A 15,702-nucleotide genomic window follows, 5' to 3' on the forward strand; every position below is an offset into this window, starting at 1 on the left:
AGAAGGAAGGATATACCTTTTTTGAATACCAAGATACACCCATTTGAATGCAGAGTTCCAAAGAATAGCAAGGAGATAAGAAGGCCTTCCTCAGTGATCAATGCAAAGAAACAGAGGAAAACAATAGAATGGGAAAGACTAGAGATCTCTTCAAGAAAACCAGAGATACCAAGGGAACATTTCAGGAAAAGATGGGCACAATAAAGGACAGAAACTGTATGGATCCATCAGAAGCAAAAGATATTAAGAAGAGGTGGCAAGAATACACACAGAAGAACTATACAAAAAAGATCTTCAAGACTGAAATAATCATGATGGTGTGATCATTCACCTAGAAACAGACATCCTGGAATGTGAAGTCAAGTGGGCCTTAGGAAGCATCACTACGAACAAAGCTAGTGAAGGCGATGGAATTCCAGTTGAGCTATTTCAAATCTTAAAAGATGATGCTGTGAAAGTGCTGCACTCAATATACCAGCAAATTTGGAAAACTCAGCAGTGGTCACAGGACTGGAAAAGGTCAATTTTCATTCCAATCCCAAAGAAAGGCAATGACAAAGAATGTTCAAACTACCACACAATTGCATTCATCTCACACGCTAGCAAAGTAATGCTCAAAATTCTCCAAGCCAGGCTTCAACAGTACGTGAAGCATGAACTTCCAGATGTTCAAGCTGGATTTAGAAAAAGCAGAGGAACCAGAGATCAAATTGCCAACATCCAACGGATCATTGAAAAAGCGAGAGTTCCAGAAAAACATCTACTTCCACGTTATTGACTATGCCAAAGCCTTTGACTGTGTGGATCACAACAAACTGTGGACAATTCTTAAAGAGATGGAATATCAGACCACCTGACCTGCCTCTTCAGAAATCTGTATGCATGTCAAGAAGCAGCAGTTAGAACTGGACATGGAACAACAGACTGGTTCAAAATTGGGAAAAGAGTATGTCAAGGCTGTATATTGTCACCCTGCTAATTTAATTTATATGCAGAGTACATCATGCAAAATGCCAGGCTGGATGAAGCACAAGCTGGAATCAAGACTGCTGGGAGAAATATAAAAAACCTCAGATATGCAGATGACACCACCCTTATGGCAGAAGCGAAGTACTAAAGAGCCTCTTGATGCAAGTGAAAGAGGAGAGTGAAAAAGTTGCCTTAAAACTCAACATTCAGAAAACTAAGATCATGGCATCTGGTCCCATCACTTCATGGCAAACAGATGGGGAAACAACAGAAACAATTAGAGACTTTATATTCTTGGGCTCCAAAATCACTGCAGATGGTGACCACAGCCATGAAATTAAAAGATGCTTGCTCCTTGAAAGAAAAGCTATGACCAACCTAGACAGCATATTAAAAAACAGACATTACTTTGCCAACAAAGGTCCATCTAGTCAAGGTTATGGTTTATCCAGTGGTCATGTATGGATGTGAGAGTTGGACTATAAAGAAAGCTGAGCACTGAAGAATTGATGCTTTTGAACTGTGATGTTGGAGAAGACTCTTGAGAGTCCGTTGGACTGCAAGGAGATCCAACCAGTCAATCCTAAAGGAAATCAGTCCTGAATATTTATTGGAAGGACTAATGCTGAAGCTGAAACTCCAATGCTTTGGCTACCTGATTCAAAGAGCTGACTCATTGGAAAAGACCCTGATTCTGGGAAAGACTAAAGGTGGGAGAAGAAGGGTGACAGAGGATGAGATGGTTTCATGGCATCACCGGCTCAATGCACATAAGTTTGAGTAAACTCCGGGAGTTGTTGTTGGACAGGGAAGCCTGGAATGCTGCAGTCCATGGGGCTGCAAAGAGTTGGACACGACTGAGTGACTCCACTGAACTGAACTGAAGGATATTTATTTTTACTATTATTTTTGTTGTTGTTCAGTCATTCAGTCATGCCCAACTCTTTGAAACTACTTGGACTGCAGCATACCATACTTCCTTGTCCTTCATTATCTCCCAGAGTCGATTCTTACGAAAGTAATTAATAGCCTAACACAGCTATAGTCAAAACTTCTGTAGGATGATTTTAAGGTGCTGAAGTGCAATTCCAAAATTCAACTCTAAAAATCAACAGGGCTTCCCTGGTGGCTCAGTGGTAAAGAATCTGCCTGCCAATGCAGGAGAAGTGGATTCGATCCCTAGTCCGGGAAGGTTCCACATTATATGGAGCAACTAAGCCCATGTATTGAGCCTGTGCTCTAGAGCCCAGGAAACTAACGACTGAGCCCACAGGCTGAAATTACTGAAGCCCACAGGCACTAGAGCCCACGCTCTGCAACAAAAGCCACCTCAGTGAGAAGGCCACGCACCTTAACTAAAGAGTAGCCCCTACTTGCCTCAACCAGAGAAAAGCCTGGGCAGCAATAGCCGAAGACCCAGGACAGCCAAAACAAAGGAATCAATAAATGAAGTTTCTAAAAATATGGACAGGCAAAGACAATTAAGTAAAAAGTGAAAAGTACAACAATAGGAAACTCCTGTCAGATATTAAAATATATTAAAGCTATAATAATTCTAAAAGTATCAGATAGCTTAAAAGAAGATACTAATAAGAATAACTATAAAGTTTGTATTCCAACTCAGTGGGAAGAACAAAAACGATTATTTGGTAAGTAGGGCTGAAATAGTGGAGCCCATTATACAGGGTGAAGTAAGCCAGAAAGATAAACACCAATATAGTATAACGCATATATATGGAATTTAGAAAGATGGTAACAATAACCCTATATGCAAGACAGAAAAAGAGACACAGATGTATAGAACAGACTTTTGGACTCTGAGAGAAGGCGAGGGTGGGATGATCTGAGAGAATAGCATTGAAACATGTATATTATCAAGCGTGAAACAGATCGCCAGCCCAGGTTGGATGCATGAGACAAGTGCTCGGGACTGGTGCACTGGGAAGACCCAGAGGGATGGGATGGGGAGGGAGGTGGGAGGGGGATTAAGGATGCGGAACACATGTAAATCCATGGCTGATTCATGTCAATGTATGGTAAAAACCACTACTATATTGTAAAGTAATTAGCCTCCAACTAATAAAAATAAATGAAAAAAATAAATAAATAAAGCAGAGAAGATAGCTTCACTCAAATTTTACACCAGAAAAAAGTTTTATCCTGTTTAAAAAGTAAGAGGGAATGAGACAATTATAAAAATCTTAAGAAAAAATCAGATGAATCTTTATATGACAGGAAACAGTGAAAGTCGCTCAGTCGTGTCCGACTCTTTGCAACACCATGAACTGTAGCCTACCAGGCTCCTCTATCCATGGAATTCTCCAGGCAAGATACTGGAGTGGGTAGCCATTCCCTTCTACAGGGAATTTTCCTGACCCAGGGATCAAACCCAGCTCTCCCACACTGCAGGAGATTCTTTACCATCTGAGCCACCAGGGAAGTCTTATATGATATAAAGATAGTAAAATACTATTGGAACTTGAAAAATTAAGAACAAACTTAAAACATACATTAATTTTTGCACGTTAAAAAGTCTCTCAGACATCATGGCAAATTGGAAATTTGTCATAATAAATCTGACAAAGCTATGCATAGTAGGCTTATTGCCATAGAAAAAGAAAATTTATATTAGTGTGAAAAATATTCACAGACTACTAATAAATGGTAAAAACAAAGCAAAACAAATAAAAATCACTGTTACAAGTAATTAAAGACATATAAATTGAAACACGTATATAACATTCTCTCCTGTCAACTTGCAAATACATATTTCTAAGTGACTGCAATTAGCATTGTTGATTACTCATGTAAACAGCATGTTAGTAGGAACTCTCATTCAAACTTGTGGGAGCATCAGTTGCTGAAATATTCCTAGAAAACAATCTGGTGATAGCTATGAAAATTCTCCAACACATCTACATAATTTGACCTAGAAATTCTTCTAAGAACTTATTTGGCAGAGATAATCAGAAATTTTGAAAGGATTTATGTGTAGATATGTTATTTGGATTATGTTTTATGATAGCAAAATTAGAAACAATCTAAATGGCAAACAATAGAAAACTGGATCAGTAAGTAATAATCCAACCATTCGATAGAACATGATGATGCCATTGAAAATAATGTTTGTTAAAGAATATTAAATTATTCAGTCAAAAAGTCACAAGAGCTTGTTTGGTGAATATTTACATATATCAATGTAGTCTAACATGATGACAATGGCAAAAAATGTATAAATATATAGAAACCATATGAATAGACCTACTAAAATTATAATAATTGTGGTTATTTGTGGGAGTCAGAATTTTCATTTCCTTCTTGGTGCTTTTTCTTTTTCTAAATTTAATGCAAAAATGACTGTATGCTGTTCTACAATTAGAACAATAATTTATTATTCCAATAATCCAAAATTTCATAGTAATTACAACAGATTCATATGGTTTCATGCAGTTTTTCTAAATTTTCCATAGTAATAGTTGCTTTCTTCTGCTTAGGATGCCAAAACGAATACCACCAGTTCTGGAGGCTGCTAAGTCAAGACCAAGCTGTGGTTTGATACGGTTTCTGTTGAGAGCTCCTCCTGGCTTATAGACAGCTGCCTTCTTGTAGTGTTCTCATATGATGGGAGAAGAGAGAGAAATCTTTCTCTTCTTATAAACCCACACATTATTTCAGGTTAAGGCTTCACCCTTAAGGTCACTTAACATTAATTACCTCTTCAAAGCCCTGTCTCCAAATACAATCACATCAGAGGTTAGGATTTTAGCATAAGTGGGGGGAGGGGGGACCACAATTCAGTCCTAGCAGCTATTATTATGTATTTCCTGTCCCCTGCACCCCACCCCAAGGCAACCAAAGAGTAGAGAACTGAGTTTCTACCTGGACTGGGAGAAGTGGGGCGCTGTCCTAGAAATACGTAGATAGGTCTCTGGAAGAAATTCCTGCAGCTTGAAAAAACCCTGACGTTGCAGCTAAGTCACTTCACTCATGTCCAACTCTTTGTAACAGATGGCAGCCCACGAGGCTCCTCTGCCAATGGAATTCTCCAGGCAAGAATACTGGAGTGGGCTGCCATTTCCTTTTCCAAGGGATTTTCCCAACCCAGGGATCAAACCCAGGTCTCCTGTATTGCAGGCAGATTTTTTACTGCCTGTGCCACTCAGGAAGGCCCTGAAAAAAATCCTACATAAGGATAACTCTTATACTTTCCCCTGAAGTGAAGTGAAGTCGCTCAGTCGTGTCCGACTCTTTGCAACCCCATGGACTGTAGCCTACCAGGCTCCTCTGTCCATGGGATTCTCCAGGCAAGAATACTGGAGTGGGTTGCCATTTCCTTCTCCAGGGGATTTTCCCGACCCAGGGATCGAACCCAGGTCTCCCTCATTGCAGGCAGGTATTTTTTTTTTTTTTAATTTTCCCCTGCTTTACCACTAAAATGTCACTAGTCTATAGAAATTGTGTTTCCTGTTTATAATTAAGTGCATGCCTTCATGCTAAATTGCTAAATTCATGCTAAATTACCTGTCATATCCTACTGTTTGCGACTCTATGGACTGTAGCCCATCAGGCTCCTCTGTTCATGGGATGCTCCAGGCAAGAATACTAGAGTGGGTTGCCATGCCCTCCTACAGAGGATCTTCCTGACCCAGGGATCGAACCTGCATCTCATGTCTCTTGCACTGGCAGGCAGGTTCCTTACCACTAGCGCCACCTAGGAAGCCCATTATAATCAAGTGAATGAATGTTATTTAATAGAAACGTATACTAAATACAAGTAGGAGTTAAATCTATAGCTGTTTCACTTGGTTTTCACAAAGATCTATTTTACATTAGACTCAGTTAATGAGTTCATAAAAATCTTAAAAAAAATAAATTTGGGAGAAAAGAAGACATTTCAGTACAATTAGGTTCTAAAATGTCCAGTTAACTTTTGACCTTTAATGACGTTCTTAATTCTCAGCTTTTCAAATATATGTAAATTTACTCAAGTTCTTCCATTAAAGTGGGCAATATAAATTACATGTTTAAATTCTGCAATAACAAAAGCTCATAATAAAAGAACAATGTTCTTTACGTAATTCTTCACCTATATTGTGAGTTTTCATAGACCCAGTACTCTCAGGGTGGTGCACATGGGCACTACAGAACTATTTCATATTCCCTGAGGACATGAGGTACTTCCCTCTACAAATCAAAAAAAAAAATCTGTTTCTCATTCATTCAGCTTCCACTCGTGCATTCAGAACAATGCTTGGCTGTGAGAGAGCACATTGGTTTTGAAATTCTGTGGAATTGGAAAGATATTGCAGGGATGGGAGAAGACAGATGCTACAGGACCATAGAAGGAGGGGCTTGGACAGTCATAAATCAGAGAAATAGGATGGCCCTGAAGAAAGACCCACTAACCCTGGGGGCGGAGGCGGGGGTGCACTGATGACAGATGACCCTACATCAGTTGGAGACAAGAGATGCTCCAGCCACGTTCAAAGACTGGGTAGGAAGAATGTGGTTAAATCATCCAGAATAGCCGCAGCAGTGAAAGAAGTTGAGGGAAAACCTGCATTAGTGGGATTCAAACACCATCTGGGGCTTTCATTGTAGAAAGTAAAGGGAAGCACTCTGAAAAGCATTCTGTTCCTCATTCTTCAGGTAAAAGTACCAGCCACTGAAAATCTGAGCTTCTCTGGAATTGGCATTGTTAGCCAGATTCACCCAGTAAAATCTGAACCCTACTTTTCCGGTAGTTTCACATCCACAGTGCATTTTCCTGGAGTATTCCTTACAGGCTGATAGCCTGAAAAGAAACATTTCTAATTGATCATGAAGAATCTCAAACAGATCCCTAAAAACAAAAACAGAATGGAAAAGGAAAGGAAAGAGATTAGAAAGAGCATTTTTTAATAAAAGAAAAGAAGTAATATGAAGCAGGCTTTCTAGACATTGCCTAAGTATCCTCCTACACACCGAGGCTACATTCAGTTCAGTTCAGTTGCTCAGTCATGTCCAACTCTTTGCTACCCCATGAATTGCAGCACACCAGAACTCCCTGTCCATCACCAACTCCCGTAGTCTACCCAAACCCATGTCCATTGAGTTGGTGATGCCATCCAGCCATCTTATCCTCTGCTGTCCCCTTCTTTTCCTGCCCCCAATCCTTCGCAGCATCAGGGTCTTTTCCAATGAGTCAGCTCTTTGCATCAGGTGGCCAAAGTACTGGAATTTCAGCTTCCACATCAGTCCTGCCAATGAACACCCAGGACTGATCTCCTTTAGGGTGGACTCTTGCAGGCCAAGGACTCTCAAGAGTCTTCTCCAACATCACAGTTCAAAAGCATTAATTCTTTGGCGCTCAGCTTTCTTCACCATCCAACTCTCACATCCATACATGACCACTGGAAAAACCATAGCCTTGACTAGATGGACCTTTGTTGACAAAGTAATGTCTCTGCTTTTAAATATGCTATCTAGGTTTGTCATAACTTTCCTTCCAAGGAGTAAGCGTCTTTTAATTTCATGGCTACAATCACCATCTGCAGTGATTTTGGAGCCCCCCCCCCCAAAATAAAGTCTGACACTGTTTCCACTGTTTCCCCATCTATTTCCCATGAAGTGAGGGGACCAGATGCCATGATCTTAGTTTTCTGAATATTTAGCTTTAAGCCAACTTTTTCACTCTTTTCCTTCATTTTCATCAAGAGGCTTTTTAGTTCCTCTTCACTTTCTGCCATAAAGGTGGTGTCGTCTGCATATATGAGGTTATTGATATTTCTCCCGGCAATCTTGATTCCAGCTTGTACTACCTCCAGCCCAGCATTTCTCATGATGTACTCTGCATAGAAGTCAAATAAGCAGGGTGACAATATACAGCCTTGACGTATTCCTTTTCCTATTTGGAACCAGTCTGTTGTTCCATGTCCAGTTCTAACTGTTGCTTCCTGACCTGCACACAGGTTTCTCAAGAGACAGGTCAGATGGTCGGGTATTCCCATCTCTTTAAGAATTTTCCACACCTTATTGTGATCCACACAGTCAAAGGCTTTGGCATAGTCAATAAAGCAGAAATGGATGTTTTTCTGGAACTCTCTTGCTTTTTCCATGATCCAGCGGATGTTAGCAATTTGATCTCTGGTTCCTCTGCCTTTTCTAAAACCAGCTTGAATGTCTGGAAGTTCACGGTTCACGTACTGCTAAAACCTGGCTTGGAGAATTTTGAGCATTACTTTACTAGCATGTGAGATGAGTGCAATTGTGTGGTAGTTTGAACATTCTTTGTCATTGCCTTTCTTTGGGATTGGAATGAAAATTGACCTTTTCCAGTCCTGTGGCCACTGCTGAGTTTTCCAAATTTGCTGGCATACTGAGTGCAGCACTTTCACAGCATCATCATTCAGGATTTGAAATAGCTCAACTGGAATTCCATAACCTCCACTAGCTTTGCTCATAGTGATGCTTCCTAAGGCCCACTTGACTTCACATTCCAGGATGTCTGTTTCTTGGTGAGTGATCACACCATTGTAATTATCTGGGTCATGAAGATCTTTTTTGTACAGTTCTGCATATTCTTGCCACCTCTTCTTAATATCTTCTGCTTCTGTTAGGTCCATACCATTTCTGTCCTTTATCGAGCCCATCTTTGCATGAAATGTTCCCTTGGTATCTCTAATTTTCTTGAAGAGATCTCTAATCTTTCTGATTCTGTTGTTTTCCTCTATTTCTTTGCATTGATTGCTGAGGAAGGCTTTTTTATCTCTCCTTGCTATTCTTTGGAACTCTGCATTCAGATGGGAATATCTTTCCTTTTCTCCTTTTCTTTTCACTTCTCTTCTTTTCACAGATATTTATAAGGCCTCCTCAGACAGCCATTTTGCTTTTTTGCATTTCTTTTCCATGGGGATGGTCTTAATCCCTGTCTCCTGTACAATGTCACGAACCTTTGCCCATAGTTCATCAGGCACTCTGTCTATCAGATCTAGTCCCTTAAATCTATTTCTCACTTCCACTGTGTAATCATAAGGGATTTGATTTAGGTCATACCTGAATGGTCTAGTGGTTTTCCTTACTTTCTTCAGTTTAAGTCTGAATTTGGCAATAATCATGATCTGAGCCACAGTCAGCTTCTGGTCTTGTTTTTGCTGACTGTATAGAGCTTCTCCATCTTTGGCTGCAAAGAATATAATCAATCTGATTTCGGTGTTGACCATCTGGTGATGTCCATGTGTAGAGTCTTCTCTGGTGTTGTTGGAAGAGGGTGTTTGCTATGACCAGTGAGTTCTCTTGGCAAAACTCTATTAGCCTTTGCCCTGCTTCATTCTGTACTCCAAGGCCAAATTTGCCTGTTACTCCAGGTGTTTCCTGACTTCCTACGTTTACATTCCATTCCCCTATAATGAAAAGGACATCTTTTTTGGGTGTTAGTTCTAAAAGGTCTTGTAGGTCTTCATAGAACCATACAACTTCAGCTTCTTCAGCGTTACTGGTTGGGCCATAGGCTTAGATTACCGTGATATTGAATGGTTTGCCTTGGAAATGAACAGAGATCATTCTGTCATTTTTGAGATTGCATCCAAGTACTGCATTTCAGACTCTTTTGTTGAGTCTGAAACAACATTTCTTCTACTACTACTTTTCTACAACTACTTCTACTACTCCATTTCTTCTAAGGGATTCCTGCCCACAGTAGTAGATATAATGGTCATCTGAGTTAAGTTCACCCATTCCAGTCCATTTTAGTTTGCAGATTCCTAGAATGTCTACGTTCACTCTTGCCATCTCCTGTTTGACCACTTCTAATTTGCCTTGATTCTCGGACCTAACATTCCAACTTCCTGCATGTACTACTGATCTGACCTTCATCACATGCTGTTAGTACTTGTCTAAAAGGAGTGTCAGCTCCCTTAGCAAATGCATTTTTCTTACAATCCGTGTTCAGCATAACAAAATATGGAACACATAGAAAAACACATAATAAAGAAATACTGTCTCTATTAGGTCACCAGTAATAAGACCATCCAATAAACACTTCCAAAAATAAAATCCATCCAGTCTTCTTCTTTAATGTGTGTGCATACATGTATATAGAATTCAACTCTATATGCTTTATATTATGCTTCTTTCATTTAGTATATCTTGAACATCTTTATTGTCATTATTCTTTCTAAAGTTGATTTTATTTATAATATCCCATTCTACATTCTATAATTCATTTAACCAACTCCCTATTTGTGTTTATTTTTAATCTTTCTATGCTATAAATAACCTATGATAAATATTATTATCAAATAATTTTTGCATAAATTCATGAAAATATCCTTGGGATAAGATTTTATAATAGAAGTGCATTTTCTTATGATTTGTATAGGCACATGGTCCTGCAAAATGTTGTGCTCCTATTAACATGAGAGTGCCCATTTTTTTGTAAACCTAAGTAAAGCTTGATGTATTTTCAAATGTTTTGCCAGTTGTGAATATGAATGTAATGAGAACAAAGGTCATGTGCTATTTTATGTCTCCTATTGCTACCACTACTATTGAGGTTAACCTGTCAATTATACTACGCTATAAACTTTTCAAACTCTTTTCACACACATAAATTAGAGTAATAATTTACAGCATCTAGCACAGTGCCCTTTATGTACAAAGTTCATAAAAAAATTATATGATCATGGAATAATATGTGTGGAGTGCCTTTTATATGCTACCTGAGAGTCACATAAATCCCAAAGTCATTCCTTCACTAGGTATATGTAATTTTTGTAAAAATTATTGTACGTTTTTGCTCTCCTGAGTTTTAAAGTCCATCTTTAATCCTATTGTCCCTGCTTTACTGTTTATTTATTAATCATTTCATATTCCCTCACTAACATATGAGTCCTTGTTGCAATGGTTAGGTACAATTTAATAAACTGTGATTTTCGAAGAAATGTTTCAGCTTTTTTATAGAAATTGTTCTAGGATAGTCTCTCCTGAAAAAGCTCTCATTCATTTTTAAAAAATCCCTTTCTTTTTTTTCATGTATATAAAGTCCCTTTGCTTATATTCCTCATTTTGAATGTATTGTCTGCATTTTTTCTCTTTCTCAAGCACAGCAAATCTGTTGTCAACTTCTGAGATGTAATTGCTTTCACAGTTCTCACTCAAAGTCCTTGTCAAAGAAGGGTGGTCTGCACCACACTTTGAAATCACCCGCCATGAGGGGCACAGCTCTTCTGCAGTGCCCCCGACGCTCCAGGCGCCCCCATCAGCCTCCATGAGCTCCTCCAGACCCATCTCTTGCACTGTCTTGCCTTTTCCACCATCCTCCACCAGCATATCCTTATGTGACTTCCTCTTGTCCCAGAAAAAGTTATAAAAACTTTCAAAAAACAAGAACATGGTTACAATGTATTATTAAGATATCACTGCAACAAATGAGAATTTTTGAAATTCTACCAAAATCCATTTCCTAGGTACCTAACGTTTTTATTTAAAGATGAAGACAAAATATCAAATTTCGGAACTGTATCCTGATATTGCAAACAATAAATGAACTGCTACTCATCTTTTCCTTAGTCAGTCTTTTAATTTTGGAAAGTGGAAAGTCTGCCATAATTCTCAGACTCTGGGCATCAAGAATATGACAGGTTTCCTCTAGTGAATACTGTGGTTTTCCCCCACAGAGAACATATCTAGAGGATAATCAAGCTTTTGTGAACTAGGCTTAAAATGGAACAGGAAAACTATTTTAAATTATTTTCAAGTTTAGATTTCACTCTTTGACTGCAGTGGGTTTAACTGTTATTGTTCTCTGCCAGCCAAGTATCATATTCTGGTGCACACATTATGTCATGCAGAGTTGTACTCCAGATTTTCACACACATATATTCATTTAACCATCATCTCAACCCTGTGAGGAAAGTATTACTCTCCCATTTTACAGATGAGAAAATGAGGTTTAGAGAGGTAAAATAATTTGCCTGATCTAACAATCTGGAAATGTCAGAGCTGGCATTTGAACCTAGCTTTATGAAACATTCTCCTTTCACACTAAATTTACCTCCGAAATAGTTTTGCCCCAGGCATAAGTGCCATCTTCAGGTCTGCCTCCATTTAGGTAAATCCATACTCGTTTTGCATTGGGCTGTTCATACAGGTTGCTCTGCTTGAATGCTGTACATTTAGGTGCAATGAAAGAATTTCTCTTGGATTGCAGTTCTTGGACTTCAGAAAGGTGTGCCTGTTAAGAAAAGTCCAGAGAATGCCATGGTTAGAGAACTGTCTATTTAGTGTGTGTTTGTGTGTGTGTGTGTGTGTGTATGTGTGTGTGAAGGATATAATGAAAGACAGTAACATCTTATCATTGTATGTTATGTTGAAAAAACTTTAGGAAATACATTACCATCTCCTATCACTGACTCTTCTGTGATTCCCCTTGCTTCAGTGAATCACTATAGGCAATAATAGCCTTTAGAGTAGTAACAATAAGGCACTTATTTTGGCAAAGTACTTAACTTTCATTTATAATTTGGAGAAATGAATAGAGATGTGTTTTTGGATTTGTGCATGGTGTTTCTCCTACTGAGTGATTTCTCTGCATCTAACAAATGAGTTTTTTATTAGAATCACAACATCATTTCCTTTAACCAAGAAATGCTTAAGGGAATGTGCATGACTGTTGTTTAAATCTTTACTCTCTGTCTTTTAAAATACAGCAGCTACCCTTATACTCTGCCAGATCCCTGCCAGGCAGCTTTTCATCCTACTTCAAGCATGTCCTAGTTCAATGCTTTGCATTCATTCCCTGGTCAGTGATTTATCCTTCTTAGCTTGGCAAGAAGTCATATTTCTAGCAATGTCAATTTCTTTTTTTTCTAGTAACCTTGACTTCGGCACACGCCTAAGATTTAGATTGAACACATTTCATGATTTGAGAAACCCTATTAAATAAGAACACATCATTTTGATGAAAACCTTCACAAAGCAAAAAGTTTTCCCAAGTCTCTATCCCCAACTCTCTCTCTCAACAGCTGACCTTTCTTGTCTTGACTTTTTTTATTTCTGGCAATCCTGACTGATTAATCAATTGGACTGAAACTGCTTTTTTGAATTCCTCACTTCCGAACGTCTCCATTGCAATTAGTATTTTGCTCCTTCCTCTTTTTACAGATTGAGACATACCCTTAGGAGTGATGAGCAATGAAGCCATACGGCTCAACTTGACTACACTTATTATAATTACCTTTGTACATATCCACTGGGCCTTTTTCTCTTCTTTGCTAAGGTCATAATTTCTGGTCTCCATTCAAACAAAACAGACTTTCCGAGGAGCTGGCTGTCTCCTAGATAACTACTCTCCAAATGCCAACTCAATACTTGGCATATGCTTATGTGGTCATAACTGACCAGATGCTGAGAATAAATTAATAGCATAATGTAAAAAATTCAATACTGTAGTTTTAAAAGCTTATAAAAGAGGCTGAGCCTTTAATGTCTGGAGTCCTAAAGAGCGTACCTCTGTATGTCTTATGAGGTCCATGAGTTTAATTTCCTCTTGAGTCTGCTCAGCCCAGCCTCCTTCCACTACCACCAGCCGCACAGGGCTTTTGTTGGGAACCACGGTGGCTGGCTGATGCGCTGCTACCCGCCGCCCTGGGGAAAGAAGTCACTAGAAATGTTGTTTCTGATGATAGGCGTTCAGATTTCAAATAAATTGGTTTGGCTTTCTATGCATAAATCATTCCACTTGGGAGCAGAGGCTAAAATACTAAATATATCATAAAAGCAAAGATGCCTAAGGTAATAAGATCTAACAATGGCTCTTCATATGGGAGCTGGAGGCTTTAAATAGCCAGGATATGCATACTCACTGTACAGATAGAATAGAAAGATAACATGCTGACTTCCACACTGGCCCCAGCCTCTCATCCACGATATGGTTCAGTGGTAATTTAGTCAAATAGAATCCATGACCTATATAGCCCATCATCTCTTCCAGTCATGGAACATATGTTTTGTTCTCTTCACTAATAATAAGCCTTTCCCCCACAATTAGCTTAGCAGCCTGGGGATTAAGTATTTCTAAAATAATATTAACCCAAGAGACAGGAGGCCTTTTTTTTTCTATCTAATAATACCCCGCGAGCACGATTAGTTTCTGACACCTCTGCTGTGTCCTTTGCGCTCTTAAGAAGCTGTAAAAGAGAAAATATTTATTGGAATACTGTATTCTAAAGAATCACAGGCATAAGTTAATAAGTCTGGTGATTTGAATTTATGTATTCTTTCAGCTAGACGACTTTAAATCATCATAAAAGAGGTTTAAAGGTCACACTTACTAAATTGTTTTCTTTTTCTGGGTTGAAGATATTCTCAGCACTGAGTCTCATACTTAGAGAAGTTGATCTCCCAACTTCTTAAAGTACAAATAATGTTTTCTCTTGTATATCCCTTCTAGAAATCGATGTTGAACACCAGCTATGAGTCAGGCGTTGTGCTAGATGGTGCCACTACAAACATGTAGGAGACCAAGCCCTTGCCTCAAAGGCTTACACTTTGGAAAGGAAGGCAAATGTCAAGGAAATGATTACACCAATAATTGATTGTAAGTGTGTTGCACCCCCGAAGTACAGGGTTTGTTAAAAATCATGTAACAGGCCTTTCTGACGTAGTCTGCTGTGTCAGAGAAGCCTTCTTTGAGAAAGTAACACTTAGATGGTTAAAATAACAGAAATACTGAAATGAAGTTGAGTCCTAATTTTGTTGCCAGGGCACTCTTAACGCACAGGTTTTCATACCCTGACTATGAACACAGCCCTCTGAAAATAACTCAGTATTTGTAAGGGATGAAGCATTGGTGCTTTTATAGCTCAAGTTTGTGGAAATAGATCCAGTAATAAAAATAAGTGGTAGCAATGACTTTTCAGGGAAATCAGAACTCTACGTACCTTATTATCATTCATATGCAATTTATGGATGTGGAGAAAACATAATTGAATCAACAGCCAATGAATTATAGTGACAATGCCTTTAGCCAGCATACTTTGGAGAAGAACATAGTGGCACCAGAAAAATACATAACACAAATTTATGTTAAATACAGCTTTTAGCTGACTCTATTCATAATGTGCAGGTAGCATTAATTTAAGACACATAAATTCTTATGGATAATATCTCAATAAATATTTTATTTGTAATGCATTTTGAACACTAAAATTTTGCTTAACTAAAGGCAGTTCTCTGATAGCTTATCATTTACACTGTTGAAAGCAAGGATTTGAACATAAGGAAGAGCAAAAAACATTATGCATTATTTGGTATTTGTCAACTTGTTTCTAACGATCTAAGAAAATGAAAGCACTTGCCAGTGCCATTAGCCAGCATGTTTTGGAGATTTATAATGTTTTAAAAGGACATAATGTCATCACAAAAGGTGTAGGTTTGGGGAAAGATTTTCATAGCAAACTATATTATTTATGTAGGTAAGAATAACAAATAGAAACCAAAAAAATGCACTGGATAAATTGTTTTTATTTTCTTATTATATTTTCCATATTTTCTGTTTTATTTACATGAGATTGGGGAGGGGGTAATCATGTGTGTGTGCTGTGTGCTAAGTCACTTCAGTCATGTCTGACTCTTTGTGACCCCATGGACCATAGTCCACCAGACTCCTCTGTCCATGGGATTCTCCAGGCAAGAATACTGGAGTGGGATAAATCATAACACCTAACTATTACAGCGCATGAGTACTTTGCTGTT

At 38.5% G+C, this 15,702-nt stretch overlaps 1 protein-coding gene across 1 annotated transcript in view; it reads right to left on the bottom strand.

The window, feature by feature from the left end:
• DCDC1 (doublecortin domain containing 1) overlaps window positions 1–15,702 on the bottom strand; it is a 447,948-nt gene that overhangs the window by 21,511 nt on the left and 410,735 nt on the right. Inside the window, exons 35-36 of the mRNA XM_043908575.1 lie at window positions 13,457–13,593; window positions 12,002–12,181 (exon numbers count right to left, since the gene is read on the bottom strand). Coding sequence (XP_043764510.1) covers window positions 12,002–12,181; window positions 13,457–13,593 — 317 coding nt within the window. The remainder of the gene's footprint in view (window positions 1–12,001; window positions 12,182–13,456; window positions 13,594–15,702) is intronic.

This window comes from Cervus elaphus, chromosome 1 (genome assembly GCF_910594005.1).
Source record: "Cervus elaphus chromosome 1, mCerEla1.1, whole genome shotgun sequence".
NCBI classification, from domain to species: domain Eukaryota; kingdom Metazoa; phylum Chordata; class Mammalia; order Artiodactyla; family Cervidae; genus Cervus; species Cervus elaphus.